We start from the raw sequence: 27005 nt of genomic DNA, 5'->3' as shown, positions 1-27005 counted from the left end.
TTGATGCTTTTCTTTAGAGATTGTTTTGCTTATTCTGCAGTGCATCACAGTTTCAATTTCAGAGCAGAGCATTGATTCCTTTGTGTTTGTTGAGATCAGTTGAGGCCCCGAAGGTTCAATTAAATCTACTCAAATAACATGTACTCCCATCCAGTGGGTCTGGCGCTTGCCCCGGCCCTACTCCTCACCGGTGTCCCCATCATGGTGTACGTCTTTCCAGATCCTGTTTGGCCGTAAGCAAACAGACACACATTGTATCCCTCCGACGCTCCGGACAGCACCAACACACCCAGGTCCTGGAACACCTGAGGACAAGAACCCATACGTCATGAATACATGGAGAAAGACCATTTAAGGCTACATCCACACTTCTATGTTGTAGTTTTAAAACCAATCACTGAGTTTTTACTTCACGTTTACACCTGTCATGAGATTGTTATAATTTTACAAATGCATTACTATAGATGTAGGCAAAGAGAAGTCTATAAACAACTGGGTGGTGCAGCTCATCACCTAGATTTCACTCCTTTTCTTCCAAAAACATTTAGATGTTGAATAATGGATTTCTTTCAAGTAAGGAACGATTTCTTCAAACACATCTGAAAGCTTGTTTTACTAAAATAGTAAACGCACTTGTAGATTGATGTGGTGTTTACAATGTAAGCCGATGCCCTTGATGTTAACTGCATTGTGTTTTTACAGCAGCGTAAATTTGCATCAAGGTTTCACCATCACAATGCTGTAGCTCCAGGCCAGAGGTGGGGAACTAATGCTGCTTCCTGCCGAGGTGTTTGGGCAACTGAGCAGCGAGGTCAGCTATTGCTCTGGGTAAACACTTCTGCAGAATGTGTATGTGAGAGAAACAAATGCGAGGGTAAGAAGAAATTGGTGAGGAGTGACCAGGTCAGGAAAATAAACCTCCCCTAGAAGCGAGGTGGTGATACGGGAGAGTCCAACTCAAAACAATCACCTAGGGCCTCTTGTTTTCTTTCCCTCTGTGTGTCTGAATCTGGAGATTATTAGCATGAGGCCACATCACAAAAACGTTTTTTTTAATTTGTCTTTCACTGGAAAAAACTCTCCAGGTCATTAGAGATAAGCCAAAAGAAACTCCATCAAAAACTGACTCCGGGTGACATGTGGCCTCATCCGCAACAACTCAGTCCAAACGCAAAACTTGGGGGGGGGCAGCAACCTGATCCAGACCAGACCTGAGACACAGCACATTCCCCCCACAGAACCATAACACACCCTGGGATCAGTGAGGGGGTCTCCTCCCCTGGCCCCCGGGATCGAGTCTGGACTACAGAGTCCGGTCGGCGAGTGTACTTAAGAGGGAGGAGGCTTTAAGATCTACCAAGATCTCCCAGGATCAAACACGGGAATACTGTCAACATGCCTCCCATGTACGTATATGTGTGTGTGTGTGTGTGTGTGTGTGTATCAGCATCAGGAGAAGCATGGACCTGGAGCTGAGCCTGTGTGTACTCTAGGCTTACAAAACGTTGGGAATAGGTTTAGGTTGGATGTGGTTGAAAGCTGTTGTGAAAAGCCCGGGCCTTGTGAAAGCGGCACCGGTCATCTGGTTGTTCTTAAGACGTGTAAATCTATGTTAATATTCGACAGACTTACTTTTTTCTCTGAGAAGTAAAATGTTCCAACACTGACACAAACACTAACACTGAGTCCAACGCCACAGAGTCCAACACCAATGTAGGGCTACAACCTCACAACTACAAGTATTGATTAATCGGTTGGTTTCCAAATAATTTATTAGTTTACCAAAAGTTTAGCAATTATCGAAAAATGCTATAAAAGGGCCAATACAATTTCATACAAACGTTTAAATGACTTGAATAAAATGTATAGATTTGTCATTTAAATCATGCATCAAGCCAGAATGTCAAACATTCCTTATAGTGCCATATTCTCAAATGTGAGAATTTGCCTCCTTTTCTCTTTTATATATATAATTATATATAATTTAAATTTTTTGCTCAGTATACAGAAAAAAAAACAATTTATCAAAAAAGAGAACTAATAAAGATTCATAAATCAAGAAAGAAAACAAACAGCTGTGGCCCCGAACCCGACAGCCAGTATTTCTCATTTTACAGTATTTCTCTGTAGCCTAGCCAACCGTGTGCAGACAACAGACACGTGCAACTAGTAAAAGTTCTGCCCCCAACGGCTGTCCTACTCAATGACCCTATAAATCACCAGCAGGCGCCAAGGAGAAACCCTCATCATTCACATGCATAGGAATCTAGTTTAACTTCTAATTTAAACTTTTCAAATAACCCCAAAAGATAAGGATACTTTCTAAATGAAGCTGTATATGACAATATATAATAAACATTACATTTAAGTCTAGATACAGGAAAACTAATTATTGTAAAGCCAAAGCAGAAACTAATATTTTCTTTCATGCAAAGACAAGGGTTGAGAATGAGTGGATTTCATTCACTTGTTGCTCAACAAACAATCACAAAGTGTGCGGTCCACTGGAGCTCGGACCACCAAGTGCTGCCCCCTGCCTCTCAGCTGAATGGAGGCTTAAACACGGAGACACAAAGCAGCGCCGCCCCCGTCTTGTCCTCGTCCCACTATTCGAAAAAACAGACAGAGACATCCTCTCCTCCCTCAAGCACGGAGAATCAACACGCCTCTTGTTAAAGTTGACCCTCTTAAATTCTCACTATGGGGCCTATGGCGGGACTGAGGGTGTCGGCAGGCTTCGCACAAAGAGCAGGAACTTCACTCCGGCTATCTGATCCTTCTTTGAACCTGATGATCTCGTTATTTCTATACACTAATCCAATTCTTTCCACTGTTTACTGGGTTTCAAACGTTTTTGTTTAAATGAAAGTCGGTGAAATACCCCAGTGACCTGCAAACAAAAACAAAACAAGGAGCATAAACTTATTTCAACGTCTTGTGATAATTATAATTAATACGTGTATGAGTTTGTCTAGACGGTCAACATTCAAATGAGCCCGTTTGTCATCACTGTCAGATCAAATTAAATCAGAGGATCGTAATTTGTGCCATTGTACTCTGGATGCCTAAATGAACACAATGACCCCTCTGTCACTTTCACAGTTTACAGCACCCTGCAACACCGGGAGGTATTTGGAGTGTAAACAAAGCAGGTGAGGCAAGAGACGGGTCCGGAATGGAAATGTACTCCAGAAATCAAGTTGGAGGAAAACAGCCTGGAGATAAAGTGACAGGGCAAGAGGCACAGAAAGCGTGTAGGCAGGTCGGTCACCTCCAAAATACACAGGGGACAGACTAAAAACCTCCATTAGCAGGAAGCCAGTTGTCATCAACGGCCTGTTGCATGTGTGTGTTTGTGTGTGTGTGTCGGACCGGCTAAGCGACTGAGAGGAAGCAGCATCCACAACAAGCACCAAAGCTTCAGAGTTTGCTTCCTCCTCTGAGGGAAAAATGTACAAACAATCGAACAATGAGAGAGGAAAAGCAGAATATAGTTTGCATTCTTGTGCAGGAAATGCAGGTCAGATTGATCGAGTCAACACAGAGTAAGGAAGGAAGAATAAAACAAGGGTTTGGGTTGAGCGGGGGGGGGGCTGAGTGTCTAATTCGGTCTAGTTTTCCAGTTTCAAACCTTGTTGTTGACTTTTTGCACAGTTCAGCCATGATAACCCATATTTTGTTCCATGTATGCAAGATCAAGTTTCTAGTAAAGTAGGAAAACTGGGGGAGCAGCCCTCAGAGAAAACAGGTGCAAGTTAAAACGCTACGGAATACAACTGGGTCCGGGCTTTCCCTGGACTTTCACATATGAAGAACGCAGCTGTGAGCAATGTAATATCGGGAGATAAAGCGGATAAGACTGCACACAGCTATAAATACTGCCACATGATATGTATGACGTCCACTAAGTGACAATATACAGAAATATTGTGCAAAAAAGCCAACTCTCGCAGCTGGAATGTCAAATGTGCAGCGAGCTAAGTTGAACCAGACGAAAACTCCCCTGAAGGAACCAGCTGGGTTTCATGCAAGAGATCCGGACGATGATAAACACTACGTTCCCTGTTTGTTTTGAAACAAGGGAAATGGTCATTTTCTAAAGAGGGAGTCTGGTTTGTGGCCTTTTAACTTTGGAAAAAAACTTGGACGAAGGCGGTGAAGTGGAGGGAAAATGTTTAAAGATGGTGGCGATGGTTTAAAGAGAAAGACATCAGGATAGGGACCGGCTGACAGGAGTGAAAACCTAATGCTGTAATGTCTGTGTAATGAGTTAAGACCTGTAATCACCGCCTGTGGAAAACACAGATTGCTCGCCTGGGTTTATGTGGCCTGCTCCACGCTGAACCCCGGAAAAGTATTTATGTGAGTGTGTGTGAATGTGTGTTAACTGTTGTCATGGGGGATGGCAGACGGCCAGCCAAGCTAAGTGAAGCCCTTTGCCACATTTAAAAACTTCAGCCTCTCTTTGCTTGTGCCAGGTTTGACGCAACCGAGAGGACCGTGATGAATTTTCCCCTCAGCAACTGCTCGTACTGGGAGGGCGTTTCTGCAAGCAGTGAAAACACACACGACTGCACGTGGTCTAACTAGAGCAAAAGGAGATGCAACGTTTTCCCCCATGGGGTCAGTCAAACGAAGAACGTTGCTGCTATCAAGAAATGTTAGAAAAAAGTTCTCTCCGCCCTGTAGGAGTGGACAGCTGCAGCATAAGAGAGGCTCACTTGGTTCCTGTCTCACGCTTTCCAACTGGATCACAAAAACACACCAGCTGGACCTGGAGCTAAAACTAAATACTTCTGTTTAGACACGGGGAAATAGAAATGTCATGAGAGATCCTGACTTCCTGCGAGGATTCTGATTTGGACAAACTGGGTTAAATGTGTCGAGAACCACGGGGAGGACGAGGACAGGGAGACCGAAGACAGAGAGAGAGGAAGCTGTTTAGCTGTAGTTCAACAACGCTCTTGTTTGTCACACTTGGACAGAATTTGTAGGTCAAATTAGCATGGGAGGGCGGAGAGGCTGCAAGGGAGGGAGGAGGGAGAGATATGAAGGCCAAACAGACAGGCTGCTCTTCATTACCCTCCCCACGCATGGGAATGAAGAACAGTGGGAAAAAAGAGGAGCAGGAGACAAGGGAAGCAAAAAATTTTAAGGGAAAGGTCACTGGGGCTGTTCAACCCACTTTCCACCAGCATACGCTCTTACTGGGACCGAGGCCGGGGCAAAGGCTAGACTTAAAAACAAATAAATAGAACCATATCTGGAGAGAGGGTTGTGGAGTTGTCGCTCCTCCCTCATTCCTCATTAAAGAGGCCAGAGCACAACACTGTGGAGCGGAGCTGCAAAACAAATCTCCATTCTTCACACTGATAGGAGCCGTGTGTGACATCCATAGGGCTCAGTGGGACAGTATTGATTTCCTACCAAGGGGATAAAGTGGTGCAATATTACTAGAGTTTGACATGAATTCAATTATAAGACTGAGATACCTCAATCAAGGCTAACGTCCGATCTCACCATGTTTGAGAAATTGAAAATAGGTTCCTGGATCTGCCCGTTTATCTGGATCCATCCCAAACATAAGGGTTTCTTCCTTGGGTCATGCCCCACCCCTACACAAAATTGTACGTAAATCAGTTCAGCTGTTTTTGGGAAATCCTGCTGACAGACACACAAACAAATAACCTGCTTGGCAGAGATAAACATGTGATACTGACTGTGAGTGTTTTTGCCATATGGTTTTATTTTCCTTGTCAGATGAGGGAGAAGCCTGGAGAGCACGCTCAACACCAAGGCTGCAAAGAATACCTTCAGAACTTTTGTTTTACGTTGAAAAATAAAAATACAGCGTCCAGACGTGCCTGAAGGGGAAACGCTGCAGCTGATTGGTGTTTGTGATTTGGTGTGTGAGCAGCTGTGAGGGGAGAGACAAACAAGATGGTTGAGAAGCATTTACTCAAACATCTGATTTCAGTTTCACTCTGCCCTCGGTTGAACCCTCTGCTGATATCCTCAAAATGTGTTTTACATTCTATTTGAGAGGCCAGTTAATCAATAATAGAAAATGTCAGTTGCCGCCCTAGCGAGGTGTTTAAATTTACAAATAGCTAAAATTATTTTCTTTATTCTGAAACAAACTAGTTCCACTCTTTCTTGTCACATCTCCTTAAATCCTCTGCCTTCGCTGATAAAAAGCTGCAAGTCTATTCAGAGATCACGTGAGCTTCTTCTGTATCAATATGGTCTAGATCTTATTTTTCTTCATGGACAGCTTATTGTTTATTTGCTGTCTTACTTTGGGGGGGGGGGGGGAGGGTGTTAATGCTCACGTGTGTAAAGGATTCCTCCCGTGCACAGAAAAACTATTCATCCCCCCCCCCACGGCCTGCAGCACTACTGACACACAGACCTAGAAACACCGCGAGCAAAATCTAACCACGCCCTGCACTGACCGAGACAGGAGGAGATAGAAGAGGAGGAGGAGAAAGAGGAGAAGGAGGAGGAAGAGGAGGAGGGGGGGAAAACCCTTAGCAAGCTGACTCCATTTGGCCATAAAAACTGCATTGTGCTCTGAGACAGATCCTTAGGGGTGACGTCTTAGCACTGAAATTTAACTGCAAAAAAATGACTTAGTCAGGCAGATGTGCGTTTGGCAGGCGAGAGCTGGGGGCTGCAGAGGCACAGAGGACCCCCAGCCCACCCCCTCCCCCCCAAGGAATTTGCAATCCCACTTTCTCTACTCACTTTCTCTTGACTCTACGTGCCTTTTTGTTTTCCACTCCCATGTTTCGTACCGTCAGAAGCAATAAACAAGCCGAGGGGTTTGTGTCAATAAATAGTGGGGAATGATATTTATTAGCTCAATATCTAGGCCTGAAACAAAAGGCAGCGTTTAGAGAAATACTCACAGTTCTCCTGTGCAATGACTAAACAGCTGGTTCCCATTACGGTTTATGGTTTTCTTCCAAAAACATCCTTCCTCTCCTCACCTGTTTTATTCTTTTTCTTTCCTCTCTACTTAACTTCTTTCTGTTTCAACCACATTAAAACTTAATTACGAAAACCTCCCGCCATGTAAGACAAGGTTTTTCTAGTCGGGGAGTCCTCAGCAGCAACGATACAACCACAGAGTTTAAGATGACAAGTATCCGGTGTAAACCATCACTGACGCATGGACATGTACAGTCGACAGTGCACAGGAGCAGTGGGGAGTGTGTGTGTGTGGGGGGGGGGGGTACAGGGGCTGGAAGGCCAGTCTCTCGAGGGGGTGCTTGGTGTGGTTGGATGGTGCTGGAGAAGGGGGGGGGGGGTACAGGGGCTAGGAGGCCAGTCTCTCGGGGGAATGCTTGGTGTGGTTGGATGGTGCTGGAGTGGAGATACCCTGGTTTCAGTCCCTTAGGGGTGAAGTGATTGCCTCCAAGTGAAAGTAGGTGACACAACAGAACATTGCTGCTGAATCTTGGTTGCAGATATTAAAACAAACGTACTCAACCGACCGCTCACACAGGCTCTTTGCTGCTCTGGAAAAAAAAACATGTCTTGTAAATGGGTAGAGTGGCTCTTACGTTACGAGTCCACCTGCCACTACATGCTCCATTAATCTGGATTTCTGCATCGCAACACAAACACCTCCATTCTTTCCCCCTCCGTCATACGCTCACTGTCTCTTCAGATGCATTATTTAAATAACCGCCCCGTGCTTTATTCAAATATTTTCAACCGTGATGCGATTAGTGACGCGATCGTAAACCAGTTTTTTCCTTCAACAGACAATGCTTTTGATTCTCATGCTGGAAAAAAAGGGGTCAGATTTAAATCCCGCAGCTCGGCCCTTTACTGCCGTCAGTCCACCCGCCCACGGGTCAACAGAGGAATGTCTTGTCTCGACCAGGCCACTGTGACTGGACACATTTCTGCTGAGGATGGAGGCAGCCAGACCAAGAGTCAGAGAAATGGGGGAAAGAAGAGAGGAAGAGGCTGTGTTATCTGTAGCTCAGTGCTCTGCGTAGGCCGCCATCACAGCCCTGTCTTTCTTAAACACACACAAAGGCAGCTCTGACAAGAAGACAGACAGGCAGTAAGGCAGCGGCAGAGGAGGGACCCCGAGGACCAACTGGAGCTGTTCCGCTGAACAATGAAAACTATACGGAAAATGCATTAATAACGAGACACGCTACCTAAAAAAGGAACTGTGTATGTGAATAGGTTTCGGAGACTTCCTCTGGATCTGGAGCCTTCTCAGGTTCAGAGGACGCCCTCCAATCAAAGCAACACAAAGAAATCCGGTCGCCCAATCACAGCTGTGAAATGAAAAGCAAGCAGACTCAACCCAGGCCATGTCTGAGGCAGAGAGACTTCTGGGTAACAGATGGAGCTGATATGCATAACCCTCCTCTCCGAGTGGCCACAAGTGTTACACACATCCAACACAACACACGCCCCCATTGTCCTGGTCTGTCAGTGTTTCCTCTGGGCTCTGGGTTGGTACAGAGATTGTGTCTGTGGCAAAAGCCTGGATCAGCACACATCGACCCACACAAGATAACGTGGCACAAAAACGAATCTGTAGGAAGCGCTGCACAAATACGTAGAACTATTTCTCACCTCCTGCATTAAAACTGACATATTCCAGTATTCAAGACAAGATAAAGAAATATCCGTATAATAACAAATAAGTCAATTGTAGGTGTTTGGTCTCCTTTTCGGAATGTAGTGTTTGAGTCATGATAGCAGCATGATAGAAAGTTCAGGTTGATTCTTGAACACTGGATGTAAACTCAGATGTTGAAACATCAGTAGAGAGACATTTCAGTTATTATTTGGACTCCTGCATGTCCAATAGCATGTCAATGAAAAAATGATAGATACATGTTAAATAGCTGTAACAGTTAAGTGAGTGTTGAAGTGTAGGAAAGCCTTAATTAGAATGACATCTTATTGAGGGAAAGGTCACGAAGAGGGCTTTGCAGTCAATGTAAACACAGCCAGTTAGGAAGCTCGGTCCTTACCTCCTCCTGCGAGGCATAGTGAGGGTCTGCAGGGTCCACCGACCAGTAGCAGTAGTCAAAACCAAACTCCAGGAGCTTCTCCCTGGAATCCACAGCTCCGTCTGCACGTCCGTCCAGCTTCAGGGAGGGAAACAGAAGAATAAAGCGCACATTTTACATTGTGTATTTATCTATTTCAGTGGCTTTGTTTTAATAGCAAACAGACACTAAACCTGACACACACTTTTATGTGGATGAATGTGTTTGTGCATTTAATAAACATGAAAAGTGAAGTTGAAAACTAAAAGGCCAGGTATTACAGTTTTTGTTTATGGGACTGCTGGGGTGAGGAATTGCAAGCCAGCCGTTTCCATTCATTAAGAATGCTTTCCCTCCTCCTGCAGCCCGGCATTCGCCTCGGTGCTTTAACACTAAACACCTTTCTGCTTACTGTGAGTGAATCCTCCACTGAGGAACAACAACACAGCAGGAGCAGGACCTGTCCAGACACCACAGCTTCAATGGAAAACTGTCAAGCGTCTAAGCATTTCTTCTAAATCGCTGCGTTCAACCTGGACAACCACTTCAGTTTAGTGATGTTCTGTGAATTCATGTTTTATTTTTTTTAAGAATGAAGGTTGAAAAGCACTTGATTTCCTCTAAGCAGGTGACTTTCCACGAATCTCTGTCTTTTGAGGAGAAAGTGCCACCTGCAGCTGATCTGTACAGGATCTCTATGACTGATGATTCTGTATCGAGTGATTATAACACAATATATATATAGTGAAAAATAGATGGTGCTGCTCTCATGGCAAAGCCAGAATAAACAAGTTAACTTAATTTAAGCCTAAAGATCCACTTCTTTTTAAATTATGATTTTCAATGAGAACAGGACACATCGTTTGATTATGTTTTATATGTAAACCATGAAATTAGATCTGAAACTATTTGTCGGTTAATGGATAAATAGAAAATACATAAGCAACAATTTGATAATTGAGTAATCAATCTTTAAGCTCAAATACTAAAACATTAGCTATTTCTAGCTCCTTACATGTGAGGGTTATGTGAAAGTCATTTTTCGGTCAACAAAACAATTTACTAAACATTAGGCGGTACAATTTTGCCATGACATTATGTGGTGAGGTCAGGATCAGATGCACAAACTAGAACATTGGACATCCAGCTAAAGTCATACTTCAAACTAAACTAGATCAATGATCAAATGAACGACTTTATGAAATCATCTTTCCTCACTTTGACAGCATTTGGCAACACTAAGCTCTGGGTTTCAATTAGTACTCTGCAATTTCCTCACCTCAAAGAGTTTCAGTTTAACCCCTCACTTGAAATCCAACAATGGCCTGGTGGTGTGAGGGATTAGCAAAGAGCAACAGCGGCCACAGGAAGAATCTCCAGGACCAACAAAGCTCCCACCACCGACTAATGGTGTTAGAGAGAACTATGTTGTCTATTTGAGAAAGTTTCCCTTTATCTTGTTCTTGTTTCAAAAGTTTTAATTTAGTTCTGAGCCTATATAGTTTTTATTACTTGCCGTTTGTGAACATTACATTTATTATCCAGTAAAAATCCAGGCTGGTTTCTGTCTCGGTTCCCAAACTGTCCCACTTTCCATAAATAAATTATTCCCATGAGCCCCTGCAAGAGCCTCGGAGTCTTGATCCTTTTCCACGGCAGAGGGAAGCCATATGTGGTTTGTCTCTGTCACATCATTTGTAATCCCCCCCCTCCCCCCCACCCAACTTCTCTCCATTCTTCTGCCTTTTAAAATCGAACCAAAGTAAAGTAAACAAAGTACCACATACACATGTGGCACGGAAGGAGACAAATGTGGGCGTTTGTGATATGATCTTTAACAAGGTTACAACGAGCTATCTACAAACTCTCCCCTGCTTTTATCTTAGCTATTAAGCAAAGCAAACATTCACATCGAAAAAGTGTGTAACATGTGCCAAGCTGGAATTGTAGGGAGAGAACCACACTGTCTGCCCTGCCGTCTGACACAGCAGGTTCGTAACTTGGTGAAAGTATCATCTTACTAGACTTACACAAAATAACAAAATGATTATTTCCAAATGTGCAAAACCTCCTTGAAACCTACACTAATTCCTCAAACTAAAATCCAACCCAAAATTAGCCCTTTCAGTCAGAAAGAATAAACATAGAAAACTCTTGTCCGTCTTCACAAGTGTCCAGACCTCATATATTTGACCCAATGTGTGTGTCTGTGTGTGTGTGTGTGTGTGTGTGTGTGTATTTGTGAACTCGATCAATAATAAACAGCAATGGCATCAAGCAGGAAACGGCTGATCAAAAAGCTGTAAACATCCTGTAGCTGTGATGTCCTCCCTCTGCACGCAAGTCCAGATTCACCCAATCCAGCAAAAAACACTCCCCAGCAGATGACTCATTAGGAGGTATGTGGGATGCCTGTGTACGGAAATACTCACCTTCCCATTTTGGATCCTCACAGATTTATCCTCCACCTGAACTGCAAGCTTTCCTCCATCCGCACCTTCCCTGTGAACGACAGAACAACTGATTCTTACCCCAGTCGACTTCAGTCAGTGGGAAACAATAGAGGAGAGGAGGAGATCTAATGGACACAATCAGTGTTGATCAGTGTCTCCCACTTCAAATGCAAACCAGACAGGAGATTTAACAATGGCTTCCCTTTGGGCTCAGATTCTCCCCCTCTACACTCAGATTCAAATTGGTTTAAAAAACCTCTGCTGTTGCTGTTGATATAATCGGGAGCATGTCCTGATGCATTTACGCTAGTTCCACTTGACCGGAGGCAATCACGTGACACTTACAACAATGATTCTTTGTGTGCTTGTGCATGGGATCCATGAAATTGTCACTTAAGAGTTGAACAGTCTCAGATTCAAATGAAAACAGACCCTCACGCTGCAGAAGAGATCATCTGATGAGACAGCCTGTGCCAGCTCCACAGAATCCACAGCGTGCACGAGAGTTGTGTGTGTGTGGGACTGGGACCAGTGTGCCTCCTTGTATATGTGTGTGTGTGTGTGTGTAAGTGAGTGAATTCAGTTGTCGGCTGTGTGTGCTTCAACAGCTGGACCGAGCACAACTGATGCAACACATGCAGAAGTGGAGGCAATCAAAACAAAGAGCGCTCACAGAGTTTAAATCTCCAGGAGCGATAATGATGGCAACTGTAGTGCAAATTCTCCGTCTCTGTGGTGGGTTTAAAGGGGGAGGCAGGGGGCTGTTGTTATTGTCCGCTCCCCCCCCCCCCCCTCCCACCCAGTGCCTCACCGATCGGGACTCATTTTGCCAACCCCAGCAGTGAGGACCCAACCCAAAACCACCAACAGTCAACCTCAGGCTCTACCCAGCATGGAGAAGTGGAGGCTGTGGGGTGGAAAATAATCAACCTCATAAAAAAAAAAAAAAACACACACTTTGATACGAACCCAAGACGAGAAATTTCACAACCAGGCTGACGTGTGTTTCTTGCACATGTGGTGGGGGGGGGGGGGAAGGGGGACTGACTGTTCTCTCAAGGGGGGGGGGGGGGGGCACTAGATCCGACAGGTCAATAAAACAAATAAACTACAAACTTCTATCTGTGCCTCAGGATGGTGCTAGTGTTATCTCTGCCATGCAGCAGATCATTATTCCAATATAAACTTAAGGAAACACATCCTTCTCTTTACAATAGAAACAAGCACAGTGTGAGTGTCAGAGCCAGAAATCAGGAAGGACAGATTCGCAACAAGTGAGCATTATGGATAAGAAATTCTATTGTTATGCAAAACACCAGGAAGACCGGTTGAAAGAATCATTGTCCAGCGCTTCACAGCTTGAATAATTCTTTATCATGGTGCCGCGGTGGACGTTAGATTCAGCACCGCTGCAGAAATGTCCTGCAGGAGGTAAATGCAATTTCATGTACCACTATAGAATTTATAGGCTCTCTATGTGCAGACCCTGAAGACCTGTTATTCAACATGTTGCAGAGAAGAGAAAAAAAAGCAACTTTACAACTTCCTCGTGTTTCTTTGCTGCTTCAACAGTAGATTTTAAAGCACTGGAAAAATGAGGGGAAGGTTTTTTTTCTGTCCCATAAATGTGTCTCACTAAGCTGCTTAAAGTTATATGAGCATATGGGAATAAAGATATATATATGAGTTAACAGATGATTGTTCAATCAACAGGAGAAAAAAAATGGGGCATATGAGATTCATTTTATGTTCCAACGTGTGGTTTGAGTGAAATGAGTAATGTTAACGTCAGTGTAAAGTAATGAACAAGAATATTTCCATCTGATGGAACCATATGCCGTCATTAAAACATGGAGATCATATGGCTTCAAGCACTGGGACAAACCAGTGCAGCATGTGTTTACAAACAAAATGCAATTCAATTATTTTCATGTCTGCAACTAATGAAAATCTAACTGATGCATAATTTAAATTATTCTGCAGAGCCATAGGTGACAATAAAATGTTTTTTTAAACTTCGTTAAATAGAGAGTTAGATAGTTAACTATCTTGTACCAACATATGTCAATTAAAAGTGTTGATTGATTGATTTGTTATTGATTCGACTGATCAGAATCAGGTTTTAGTGCAGAGCAGGCTTACAAATACAAAGAATTAGCTTTGGTGTATAAATATGGAATCAAACATACTAGATCTAAAGATTTTCTTCATTCTAAACACACTTTAGGGAAAATTGGAGTTTAATGGGTTTAATATTTAGTTTTTTGAGAAATATACAGAAAACTGTGGTAGTTATTTAGTAGTTGAAATTTGCTGGTTATTCAAAACAATGGCTCCACCAAAGGTTATCTGAAGACACCATAAATCATTTCAAATAACAAACCCTATCAATTAGTTAAATATTAAAGATAATAAACACTTTACTACACAACCAGCTTCAGTGTCTGTTCTTCACTCAGCTGCCACAAAGTTTCACAGAAAGCTAACAAGCTAGCTTCTTCTCTGTTTGTGTACCAGAAAGCTAAACACAAATATGAGCTCAAAACAAAAACACAATGCTGCTCGTGTTGTGTTTTTGTTTACAACATGCTAACTCCCCCCCCCCCCCCCCCCCCCCCACACACACACCTGGTTAGCAGCACTAGCAGCAGCTCACACACACAAACAGACACACAGTAGAACAACACAACAGAGAGTGGACCCTGGTGAAGAAGCTCCATGAGTGTGTGTAGCAGATGTCAGAAGTTAGCTAACACGAGCACCTTACCTCGCAGTGGGAGGACGCACTCGGATGGCAACTTTAACGTTTGCCATGATGTGTCCCGCTGGTTTCACTGGTTTCACTGGTTTCACGCGCACCGGAGAGCCGCCGTGGATTGACCTGTCCCCGCGTGAGCATGTCGGGTGTGTGTCGGTCCGACAGGAGGGTGAGGCGGGAGGGAGCTGCCTCCTGCTGCCCGCTCAGCTCATCCTCTGCCCGGCTGCTGCTCCTGGATCCACCGCCTCTCCCGCCCTCCGCCACACCGGTCCTCCTCCACAACTCCGAGCCGGAGACAGAGACTTCCTGCCGGACACAGAGGGAGGAGAGACGCCGCGGGACACTCCTCCTCTAACTCCTCCTATTACTCCTCTTCTTACTCCTCTTCTTACTCCTCCTTCACGCACTCCTCTTACTTCTCTTCTCACTCCTCTTCCTTCTCCTCTCACTCCTCTTCTTCCTCCTCCTCCTCTTCTCACTCCTCTTACTCCTCTTCTTACTGCTCCTGTTTTTACTCTTCTTCTTACTCCTCCTCTTCCCACTCCTTTTCTCACTCTTACTACTCTTCTTACTCCTCCTCCTCCCACTCCTCTTCCTCCTCCTCTTCCACTTCTTACTCCTCTTCTTCCTCTTCTTCTTAGTGTGCTTACTCCTCCTCTCCTCCTCTCACTCCTCTTCCTTCTCCTCTTCCTCTTCTTCCTCTTATTCTTAGTCTGCTTACTCCTCCTCTCACACCTCCTCTTACTCCTCCTCCAAACATATTCAAATTTGTTCTTTGCATGTCTGTTATTATTTAAATCCTCCTTATCTGAGTGGCTGTGCTTTTTTCTGCTGACTTGTAATAATCAGATTCAAATTCACAAAACTATAGAGTAGGAATAAATAAAGAAAGGAAAACATCAAGACAAAAATGTAATGATAAATATTTTTTTTAAAATGTGTTAGTTGTTTATAAATTGTTAGTTGGCTCAGTCAAAGAGTCTTGATTGTCTAAATTGAAATTATAAGACAAACGGTCAAAAATGTTAACTTAAATTATGACTGAACAAGGAAACAGTCATTAATTAGCTAATTCAAAATAAGTTTTTTATTTATTAGCTAAAACTGTCAAAACTTTGACTAGGTCAAATAATGAGGTCTACTTTTGAATTTGAGTTAATTATGGCTTTATCCCAGTCAAGTTATACATTTGAGAATAAGAATCAAAGATGGAGACATTGCAAGATCAAAATATCTAAGGCTTTATTGTACCTTATTTCCCAAAAGCCAGTTTTATATTTTTATTCTATCTATAAAACTACCAAATCAGTTTATAAAATGCTAACGACCAGTGTTAGAAAGTAACCAAGATGTAGAATTACTTAAGAATTGAAATTGTACCTAACTATTAATTTTTTACACAAAAATACTAAGTATTTGTTTTTCACTCCACTTCATTTATCTTTTCAGGAAGCTTCAACTCTCAATTGTTACTTTATTAAAATCATAACTCACAGGAACCTAGTACATTTACTTCTGATCCTTTAAATACATTTCACAGATAATACCCATGTTCCTTACATAATTAATGCAGAACATTTATTTGTTATCAAGAGTTTTTGATTGTTGCGTCAAGTTCAGTAAAGATAACAACTTATGACAACACACTTAAACCAGAATACATCTTTATTATCACATGTTAAACTTTGTGGCAACATAAAAAATACTTCGTTTTAAAAGCAGCAGAAAACATGGTGTTCATACAACATGAACAAAAATGATCACAAATGCAGTCTCGCTTTCATGAGAGAAACATGCAATTCACGAGTAGTGACGGTCAAAGGCAGATTGTGAAAGTGCTACACTAAAATTAAGACGTTAATTGTCTCCGTTTGGTCTAAAATAAGGAATAAATTCATCTTCAGTCCATTTTTAGAAACTGTGTGAGGAAATGTTTCTGGAATCTTTGCTAGAAACTTGGGTGTCAACCCGAGAAATGCACAAAAACAAAGTTGCTCGGTTTACATTCTCGGCTCCCAAATACCCGTCTTTGTCTCCTTTCTCCTGTCTCGGCTACGCTCTTGACTGTTTGAAAGGCTTGATCTCCGTGTATTTCCCCTCAGACACAAAACATGGTATACAGGTTTGCTTGCAGGAAGGTTCTAAGATCTAAAAGGTAAGAGCTGTTGAGGTCCCTCGCTACTACAACTGACTGGCATGGCTTTCTGGTTCTCGCCAGCACCTCAGCAAAAGAGCGGAGGGATTCATGAAAGGCTGCCGACACTTCACAACAAGGAGAAGAACAAAAGACTGAAGTTCTCTGTGCAAGGAGCTGACGGAGCCGCAGCTTTGATGGTCAACAGTAAAAGTGGTCAACACCATGAATTCACCCAGAAGTGTCTCTTCCCCTTGAACACCAGGCTGACAGATGTGACTTAAAACACTGTGGTGATCACACAGGAGATGTCAGGGGACGTGTGCTGGGGTTATCGTTGTCACGTAGCGCCCTCTACAGTCTGAGGCGAGACCTGCAGCATGTCCATGTGACTCGGCAACTCAGCCAGAGGCGAGGGGAGTTTAATTCTCTGAGACTGCAGCTGAAATTTCTCTATCAGCTCCTGAAATGAGACCGAAATGAGAGAACAAAGTGAGCAGAAAGAAGCGGGGGAAGGAGGCAAAGAGGTCAAATCACCAGTGGAAGTAATAGCTCCATTGGAATGTATGGTAATAGAAGCGGAGAGAGCGCTCACCGCCGGCAGGGCCAAGTTTGTCAGCTTCCTCCAATGAGATATGACCTCCACTTCGCTCAGGATCCCTCTGTCGACCAGCTGTCTGACCAGGAACAGGTAGTTGTTCCACTAAAGACACAGAGAAACACATTATTACATGTTAAAGATCTCAGAGAAATGAATAAATTCAACATTCCTCTCAGACACAGTGTAAACTATCGACTCAAGGAAATAAACTATATATCTAAAGGGAAAGCCAAGACCCAGAAATTCCTAGTTATCTGGTGGTTGACCGAAATAAGAAATCATACAAAATATACAGGAGGAAAACTAAATCAATGATGCACACACAGTGTGTCGGTAGAGGGGTAGAGGATGTACCTCCGTGTCGTTGGCTTTCAGCACAGCAGAGACGGTGAGTGGGCTGAAGAGCAGGTGGAGCGGGGCGGAGGAGCAGCAGTCTCTCTCCCACAGCTCAGCGAGTTGCTCCAGTAGCGATCTGACAGGAGGCTCTGAACCTGCACCGGGAGCCGCGGCCACTTCCCCCCCTCCGCTGCACACAGACACAGGCAGCACCGGCAGCTCTGCAGACACTGAGCGGGACACACAACACAACACAAACACACACACACACACACACACACACACACACACACACACACACACACACACACACACACACACACACACACACACACACACACACACACACACACACACACACACACACACACACACACACACACACACACACACACACACACACACACACACACACACACACACACACACACACACACAGGTCTGGATGTAGATATGCGTTTTCACAACAGGGTCCCAAATCAAGATTCATGTCAAGGTTCTTTTAGTAAGTTTTGGTTTTACAATGAATTTTAGGGGAAAATTTGACCATTGTATTCACTCACTGATTTGAATGAAGTGCATAGTCGAAAGCAGAAGTATTTGAAAAGAGGAAATGAATGAATTGCTTCATTTTGGTTAAATTTGTTGCCAATTTAATATCATTATGTTGCTACTACCAGCTAAATGAACGCCCTTGTCTTTTAAATATATCCTCAAAGGTGACAAACAATCCTGCTCGCCGCTTGCACTTCTTTTTATTTTGTTAAATGTTGTCTCAACTTCCTGCAAATGGTCTGAAATCCTTTGTTTTGAACTAATCTGAAATTCTGAGGGATAGGACCAAACAAGGTAAGTGTGAAAATGCGGTTACGTTGCTTCTTTTCAGCAGCACGGGGCAATTAACTCAACAAACAGAAATCAGTTTACATTTTAACAGGTCATAAAGAGATTGTTGTCATGGCCTCTTACCCAGTTTGCAGGCCAGCAGGACAGTCGTGTTCAGAAGCATCAGCTCCGACATCACAGTTGAAAACTAAGAGAGGAGATAAGAAGAGTGTGACCAGTGCTGACCAGGATTCAGTAAACCCAGTACAGGTGTATCACTTGTGTTGTCCCGTGTACCTTTCTGCAGGCCAGTGCCTCCCCCACTCTGTGCAGCAGTGTTTTCAGCTGAGAGGCTGTTGGCAGCTCCCCATCAGTCCTGGGGCCGACAGCGATGCTCAACAACTCCTGCATTAAAAAAAATAAAAATAAAAAAGACGAGAATAGAAATCCAGACCAACATAAGCCAACTGGTGAAACACTGCATCAGGATTCTAGGAGCAAACCTTCATCTCAATGAGGATGTCCGAAGGCAGCGAGGCACTGTGGCTGCAGTGGGGGGGGCAGGAGATTACTCGCTCACTTCCTTGTTTTCTCTTGGGAGTTGTTGACTGCTCCTGGGCGACCAACTCCACCACGTCCCCCGGGTCTGGAGCCGCCGGGCTGCCCACAGCCTTCATCACACGATCATATCTGCTCTTCCACTCTCGCCTTATGAGCGCTGAGGGTAGGGAAACAGAAAGCAGATTTGAGATGTGATGTCCTCAGGGAACCTTTAACCACTGCCCTGGCTTCTTCATTTGATCTTCTACAGTTTAAATGTTCTGTAACAAGATCCGAGGAGGACTCAGAGCTTTAACACTCGAGGCACAATCTCTGCATTAGGTATTCATGGCGTCTACGCCGCTGAACTGTTGCGGCTTATACACAAGCGTGTCCACACCATCGGCTCAGCAGCAGACACACTGGCGTCAGCTCCGTCTTATGAAGCTGCAGTGAAAGGTGTCAGTTTTGTGTAATCCTGCTGGTATGAGACCAAATAACCATCTACAGGTGACCGCACGTATCACATGTGACAAATAGGCGAGGCGACGAAACTCTAGATGACATGAAACAGCAGCAGCGAGGACAAAGGAACGAAAACCAAGATTTTTCAGTTCTATAGTGAATAATAGCAGTGTTTTCCCTGAATAACATGTACAGCAAGTAGGCCTGCAAACACAATTTAACCTTTTCCAAGGAGTTTATATTATTATTATTGTTTGTTTGTCAGAGGAAAAACTACAGAATCAATTCGATTGAAACCTGATGACAGGATGGCGTCTGGGCCAAGGAGAACCCATTAGCCACAGTAATCCCAGGCCTCAGGTTGTCTTTGATAAAAAAAATATGTCAGATACATATTCAGGGAAAGAAAGAGCACTAATATCAGATTTCTACTTGGAAATATCCTGAGTTGAGGTTTCAGAATCAAGAGAAAAATACTCTACAGTTGTTTCACATACATACTGATGTTTACAGCATGTCTGTGTTCAAATTACAAGTTACACATTTGAAATCAACATGTACACTACACAAATATCTAGTAACTTTCATTTTCTTAAAGGAATGAAGTAGAAATGTCTCCTGAAAAATACCTGGAATTGCATTGAGTGTATGTCACAGATATTTTAACAGAGTACAAACATGTAAAAGCACAAGTACTGTGCTGGACCCAGCTACCTGTGATGTTAGCAGAGAGCCAGCTGCAGGCCTTTTCTGTAGCAAGACGTTTGGTGATGTTCTCCGATGTGGTCAGGACCTGCAGAGAGACAGTCACAAGTTTTGACCGTGTTATAAAAATCTAATCTGCATTTAGAGTCTGTTTATGAATTTGTTAAAGACCGTGTCGAAGTCTCAGAGGCTTTGAGAACGCTATTTTTTTTTTTAATAACATCACATCATCCGTTTTACATGGTAATTCTCTACGGGACTTACAGCAGGAGAGGTCTCATCCGGCAGCAGAATTCTTATGGCTTCAGGACTCTTCTCACAACAAAACCTGCAAATCACAGCAGACAGAGATTACCATAAAGATAGGATTACCCCACAGAAGTGAAATACTCCCAAATAAGCAATCCTTTCTCCGACTATCAAATGTGAGGGCAATAAAATCTATGGACTTGACAGGAAGACAGTTTCGCTTGCTGCTTGTAAAAAGAGGCCGTTGTACCTCGTGGCTCTCGGCAGCGCCTCCAATCCAGCAACACACAGCTGAGCGCTGATGGATTCATTCAGTTTGGACGGATGTGAGTTGGGCACCTCCAGTCCGTCTCTCAGCATCTTCTCTCCTCTCTCCACCAACTCATTCACCAACGTAGCTCTGCAGAAAAAAAAACAATAATGAATGTCAACAGGGTGGTAAATTCCCATCAGCCGCCACCTTAGTGCTGGTAAATTCATGCTGTTGACCAGTGACTACTTTCTTAGGCAGGCAACCAACCAACGTTTGCAGACAGATTACCTGCAGCTCTGAAAGACATTTTTCAATTCTAAAAAGTAATTTGGTGGAAAGCTCCTCGAAGCAGAATATAAACAGTGTGAATGATACAGATGATTTAGAAAGTCATGACTTGTAAATCTCTAGATCTGCTCACAGCGTGCACAGTGAAGCTCTGTGATACTCACTTCATGTGCTTGACGCCGTTGGATCCGATTCTCTCAGCCACAAACTCCACGGTGCGACGCAGAGACGGAGGCTGGTTGTGGAAGAAGGCTTGTTCCAGGTCCACCTGTCACATTTAAATAGATGGTTTAAAAACTGAGATGTTCTTTGATTCCATTTCAAATTTCGACTGACAGATTTACTCACGTGTAGTTTCTGATGTGACCGGTTGGCAGCGGGCGTATCCCTGAGCTCAGCCGACGTGGGAGTGATCTTGCGGATAATTCCTCCAGTCTTGGCCGTGCTCCCAGACACGAAGGCTGCGAGGAGCTTACGAAACTCACCTGAACCGATAAAACAAGGCAGCTAACATAAAACCTCTGGCTCCTGATTAACAGCATTCTTCTACAGAGAACACACTAACAGCACTGCTATAAATTCACACTTCAAAAATGTGCCCATAATCCCTTAACACAATACATAAGGTCAAGGAATTTCCACTCACCAAGAAACGGACAACATGTATAGAGAAGCTGCTGATCCACCAGGGGGATACAGTCCTGAAAATAACAAGAAGGCCCTCAGTATAAATGAAAACAAGCAGTGGGTAAATTATGCAGATAAACCTATTGAATGAATGTTTCACTTACAAGTCCTGTGCTGCTTGTGTTGCCGTCCTCCAGTTTAGCGACCTCAGTGAACTCACTGGTGAAGAAGATGTCCTCAGGGATCACAGGGATCTGCAAGAGGGAAACACAACAAGTTCAATCACAACTGTTCAGTAACTGTTAATACAAAAGCTAACAAACAGGAGGGTGTGTGTGTCTCACCTGGAAGAGCCATCCTAGCACAGACAGCATGAGCAGTTTGTTCAGGTAACACATTTCTCCACTTCCTCTCAGCAACATTCTCCTACAAGCACACAAATCAGATCACACCAAACTTTCTGAGAAGGACAACAAGCGGTCAAACCTCCACAAAAATAAACAGGGGAAAGACAATATGGAAGAAAGAGATGTTATATTTTTCATCCGCATTTGTTTGACTGTTGGTGCAGTTTCACTGTATTGAAGAGGCCTTGGAGAATGTGTTGGGCCTTGGAGGCAGTAAGTGTTCTGCTGAGGGCCATTCTAGTTCTTCCTTTGTTGGTTTAAAGTCCTGTTCATGAGTTTGATTCATTTAGAAGTTTCTGAAATTCATGTTCTGCAAAATAATACATCTGAGATGTTACAGTGTACGATTCTATTTGTGCATTAATTGGGTAAATAAACAAAACGTATTTAAGGTAAGGATATGCACAACAAATATATAATAATCAAAAACCTTTTTAGGATTCTAGTTGTGCTTAAGTTTTAGAAATGATATCCAAGCCTGGCAAAATTAAGTTCTTGTTTCCTTAAATGTTAATTAGACGTGTGAAAATAGTTTGACACTTTTCAGATGTTGAAGACATGAATTATTATTATCAACAGGAGACCGACCTGTACAGGAGAAGCAGTGTGCCTAAGGCTGTCCTGTAGCAGAGCAGCAGGGGCCCGGTAGAGTCCAACATGGAGAGGAACTCCACGAGCCAGGGGACCGTCAGGATGGTTCGCCCCCTTTTCACACTGTTACTCAGCACAGCACACACATCCAGCACTGGAACGCTCTGACGGACCAACAGAGAGTTCATTTAAACTGCAGGAAAGGAAAATGTGACAGGTCTCCACTAAAGAGAGGAACATTAAGGATATATCGATTTTACCTGCTCCATTTGAAAGGGGTCTCAGTGAATTACTTCATTAATTTATAAACATTCTTGATTTTTTTTTTCTCACCTTGCTGCGCAGTGCTACCGCAGTCTCTTGAATCTCTCTGGACGGTCTCTCAGATGTTTGGTAAGGAAGGAAAGAAATGAATCCTAGAAACTTAGCCAGAAGTCGAGCGAGGAGGAGCACGGAGGTGAAACGCTGCTTCTCATCCTGATGGGCGAGAAGGAAAAGATAATTTATAGTTAACAGCACATATGACAGATAAGTCTTTTCTATATCTGGCATGTGTAAAGACTCAACAGGCCGCTGGCTTCAATAATGTTTGTTTGTCTGACTCTGAAAGTTCACCTGCTGCTCCATGTCTCCATCCCCTTCCTCCTCCCCCTCTGCAGTGGGAGCAGGGGGGCTGAGGATGGACACCTCGTCAAGCTGGAGGAGCTGCTGACACAGGCTGTCCTGCAGGTGCTGGTTCAGCTGACAGCTGGTACACAAAGAGGAAGACAAGTGTGATCACACAGAGAAACGTCAAGGACAATGTGTTGAGTGAATCACAAAGAAAAGTGTGTCCAGTGTCAATTTAACATTCTACTGGTACAGTTCAGTAACATGTTATCTGCTTCTCACCAGCTCGCCGCCTGGAGAAAGTCACTGAAGAACTCCTGGTGACCGGGGAAGGACGGAGGAGGACAAGGACCAGCGACTCCTTGAGGCTGAATGAGACGCTCTTCAAGACGCTTCAGACGCCCCAAGCCGTCAGCTCCCAGCATGCCTAGCAAGTCGTTGTCAGGGGCATCTCCGGGAGAGCTGTTCACACGGGGGCCTTTACACATCTGCAGAGAAACACAGAGTTTATATATTAACGGTGGGGTGTTTTATTTGTCTTACTATGTATTATTTTTCATCAGGGTGTATCTTATCATTTTAGATTAGTTAAGATGTATTATGTAAATGTAGATGATGTGCAGTACCTGAACAAGCTGCTTCAGGAACAGCCGCGCAAAGTGAGAATGGTTTCCAGCAGCGGTCAATTGATTCATCATTCCCCTAAAAAAAAAAAAATAGACAAAAGAATGAAACAAAGGAGCAAATATAGAACAGATATATGTTTTACCTAACAAATAGTTTTTGATTATAAAATTACAGAATAAATCATTGTACTTGCCGTATTCTGTTTCCTAAAGATGAAGAAAAGTTCCATCCTGGTTCCGAGTGAAAATCCTCCCATTCTCGCAGTATCTCATAAAAAATATCTCTGAGAAATCGGCAAAAATATAAAATACAAATGTGTAAACTAATGAAGCCAAATTCAAATACAGCAATTACTTTAAATGCTCAAACTTTACTCAGCTATATACCTCTGTTTTTTAAAAGTGTGGAAGGCCTTGTCACTGCCGAAGTTGGACCTGTTGTCTGTGGCAGGACGGAACGGGACTGAGTGGATGAAAGTAGAAGCTGAGGGAGAGAGCTGGAAGAGAAGAGGACATATACAAAAAACATATTTAAATAGAACATAACCTGTAACTGTAGGCATTCAATACAAAACAATCCTCATGGAGTCCATCACACTGTAGGAAATAAAACACTCAAACTTGCAAAATAAAATACAAGTACTATACCTTTGCTATGCTTCTGTCCTGGGCTTGAGCGAGACGGTCCCTGAGTTCTGGAGAGAAAGACACCGTCCTCTCGTTCTCTGCCAGCAGACGCAGCGTACACTTGTCCAGATGAGCCACCAACCTTACATATGACAAAAGGAGAAGCTTATGAATAAACTCTGAGATCAAATGGAGGAGTAGAGTCTCTTAGAGGAAAATAAAGCAAGAATCAAACTCACTGAAACTGCTTCTCAAGAACCTTTACTGCAAAATACACACAGTTGTGTACTTGTTGTAGGTAGCATCTCTCCAGAACATCTGAAAACATGAAAAACGTGGCTCAATTTCAAAGAAATCAAAAGTTAAAAATATGATTTAGATGAAATTCAAAGCTAACTGCACACCTGCATTTACAGCAAACAAGCTTTCCTGTTCATCACTTTGGGGAGAGAGAGGCGACCGAGACGTCAACAACTGCATCACAAAGAAAAGCTCCAGGAAGATGTTTGGCACAAGGTTCTCTGTAACACAAACACATCATTAATCCTCCTTTTAGAGACTGAACTGACATTTACCACATTTAAAATCACTTAAAATGTATGTGTTGGTCAGTATATTTATATAACACTATATTTGAACATTATTTATATATTTTTTTCCCTACATTTACTTTAAATTAGCACAGTTACGACACCTAGTGGCCATTTACCAGAAATGCAGGTACAATACAGTTCTGCCAAGAGATCCAGCTCCGAGGAGAAGGTGACTTTGGAGGGTTCAGGGCTCGATGTCTGCTGGTCAGGTGTAACTTTAGACCCGATCCTAAACACGGCCTTGGTCGGGGTGCAAGGGTCCAGAGTGGGGGGCAAAGGAGGGACGACCTGCTGGGCTCGCTTTGACCTAAGAAACAAGAATGTCCTCATCGTTAAAAACATCAAAGTGATGCTGTAGACCAGAATACATATTGTTATTGAAAGTCAGAGTCATTCTGCATGTACACCTACTTCTCCTTCTTCAGAAGCTCCCTCTCCTCCTGCAGGCTCAGCGGGCTGCCCACTGTCATCAGCCCTTGAAGAGCTTCCGTCCCTGGCGGGGGGGAAGTAGGCTTCGTGAATGGTGTGGAGGTGAAACAGGTCTTTGGTTTGGAGTGTGGCCGCTCTGCACTGACTGGTGTCGGGTTTATTCTCCTTGATGGTTTGGACGCCCTGAGGAGGAATACAACTGGTTAAGACAAATCTGAAAATAAATGGTGGAGTCAGTGTTGTTTTAGTTGAACTGAGAGTTGTGGACTCACGCTGGGGAAACCGGTGACGACCCAACCGGAGGGAAATCCTCCAAGTTGTTAAAGTTGAGCTGCCCCACAGACGGAGGTGAGACCTGCTCATTTGACCTACTGTACCCTCCTCCTCCCCCTCTACCTGAGCGCTTCCCCCCACTGTCCCACCGTACATTCTCATCGCTGTGATGTCCTCCGCGTCCTCCTCCCTGTCTTCCTTGTCCGGCCATGCCAGTCCCAATCTTCCTTCGGCCTTTCTGCGTTTGCAGGTTTGGGCTGTGGTGTTGGTCCGGAGGGGAAACCATGTAGTCCCCGAGACTGATCCTCTGGCTGGGCCTGCGCTCGGAGCCGGGCCTGGAGGCAGGGCTCCATGTCGGGGTAAAGGAGGGGCTGCTGAGGGCGCTGACCCCGCTGAGACAGTGGGACTCGGACTGAGCAGCCGCGTCCCACTCAGTCCCCGTCGACACAGACGTGTTGGGCTGAGAAAACAGCTGGACCCGGCTGGCACTCCGCGACCCAGCTCTGTCATCAGCAGACCTGCAACCCCTCCTGTCGGTGACGCCCTGTGTGTGTGCAGCAGGCCTGTGGCGGCTGGGGGTCTTGGCCGGTGTGGTGGGGCCATGGGTTAGTGCCTTGCTGCTCTGCTCTCTCAGGAAATTTAAAAGGAAAGGGACGAACTCCTGCTTGTGAACCGTAGGCCCGGCTTTACTGAACGACAGCCTGTCATTCTCCTGTTGGAAAGAGACGCAACGTCAGGTTTGAGATGTGTTTAGAGCTGGAGTATCACATATGATCTGTTAAATCCAGTATCAATTAGAGACAGAGAGTAAATAGATGGAGTATCACATATGATCTGTTAAATCCCGCATCAATTAGAGACAGAGAGTAAATAGATGGAGTATCACATATGATCTGTTAAATCCAGCATCAATTAGAGACAGAGAGTAAATAGATGGAGTATCACATATGATCTGTTAAATCCAGTATCAATTAGAGACAGAGAGTAAATCCTTGAACCTTGCTAACGACGTTTGGGCTAACAACTGCTAACCTGCGCAGCCCAGTTTAAATAACATTCACAATAACACCGGTAAGAAACGATGGTTAAATCTAATCTAACTTGACGGGGAACTTGTCTCCGGACTGGGATGGAAGCATCACATCCACAGAGCCCTGACACCAGGTTGAGTTACCCCCGTTAGCTCCGCGGCTAAAAGTTTTGTTTACACCGACTTGTAAGCGATGTCATCACGCAAATCACGCGTTATAAAAGTCACGCGTGTTTTCAGAAAGTGGGCCCGTGCGGTGCCGTGCGGCGCCGTGCGGTTCCACACTCACCTGCCGATTCCTCAGCCAGGCGGTGACCGTGTCGATGTCTGCTTTCCTCGCCAGGACACTTTCCAAAAGAGCCGCCATTCTGCTGCGCGGCTGCGGAACTGAGGGGGAGGGGGCGGGGCCAGCGATCACGCAGGCGCGTATTGCGGGTGACGTATGATAAACCACGTGTGCAACCGGAAGAGGGTGACAGCTCCCCCCCGCCTGGGCAACCTCAGGAATATATATTTTAATATATTTATAAAAAAATATTAAAATTAAAGGAAGTAAT

General features: G+C 44.0%; 2 protein-coding genes across 2 annotated transcripts in view; both read right to left on the bottom strand.

The window, feature by feature from the left end:
• stard9 (StAR-related lipid transfer (START) domain containing 9) overlaps positions 1–14860 on the bottom strand; it is a 37917-nt gene extending 23057 nt beyond the window's left edge. Inside the window, exons 1-4 of the mRNA XM_062397200.1 lie at positions 14250–14860; positions 11462–11531; positions 9012–9128; positions 189–305 (exon numbers count right to left, since the gene is read on the bottom strand). Coding sequence (XP_062253184.1) covers positions 189–305; positions 9012–9128; positions 11462–11531; positions 14250–14296 — 351 coding nt within the window. The 5' untranslated portion in view covers positions 14297–14860. The remainder of the gene's footprint in view (positions 1–188; positions 306–9011; positions 9129–11461; positions 11532–14249) is intronic.
• A 1027-nt stretch (positions 14861–15887) lies between these two features.
• Positions 15888–26847, bottom strand: cdan1 (codanin 1). The gene is made up of 28 exons (XM_062397479.1): positions 26738–26847; positions 25418–26130; positions 25128–25328; positions 24833–25023; positions 24528–24644; positions 24363–24441; positions 24145–24265; positions 23884–23993; positions 23691–23780; positions 23497–23572; positions 23153–23358; positions 22877–23009; positions 22595–22738; positions 22259–22425; positions 21608–21689; positions 21428–21517; positions 21283–21337; positions 20985–21121; positions 20801–20904; positions 20346–20495; positions 20111–20174; positions 19856–19934; positions 18640–18854; positions 18434–18541; positions 18281–18344; positions 17330–17541; positions 16970–17077; positions 15888–16837 (listed from the first exon to the last, which is right to left on the bottom strand). The coding sequence occupies exons 1-28, from the start codon at positions 26813–26815 to the stop codon at positions 16715–16717; spliced, it is 4017 nt and encodes a 1338-aa protein (XP_062253463.1). The 5' UTR covers positions 26816–26847; the 3' UTR covers positions 15888–16714.
• Positions 26848–27005: the final 158 nt, after the last annotated feature.

Source organism: Platichthys flesus, chromosome 10 (assembly GCF_949316205.1).
Source record: "Platichthys flesus chromosome 10, fPlaFle2.1, whole genome shotgun sequence".
NCBI lineage: Eukaryota > Metazoa > Chordata > Actinopteri > Pleuronectiformes > Pleuronectidae > Platichthys > Platichthys flesus.
This window is presented reverse-complemented; position numbering and strand designations above follow the sequence as displayed.

Excerpts from the sequence above, each read along its gene's own strand:
- cdan1 (XM_062397479.1), bottom strand. The coding sequence starts at position 26,815 with ATGGCGGCTCTTTTGGAAAGTGTCCTGGCGAGGAAAGCAGACATCGAC. Across the intron at positions 18,345-18,433 it reads AGGCACTGGCCTGCAGAAAG|TTTTCAACTGTGATGTCGGA; the intron begins GTACACGGGACA and ends CTCCTCTCTTAG. Across the intron at positions 17,542-18,280 it reads CCTGCTGGCCTGCAAACTGG|TGTCTGCAGAGCTGCCGGTG; the intron begins GTAAGAGGCCAT and ends TGTCCCGCTCAG.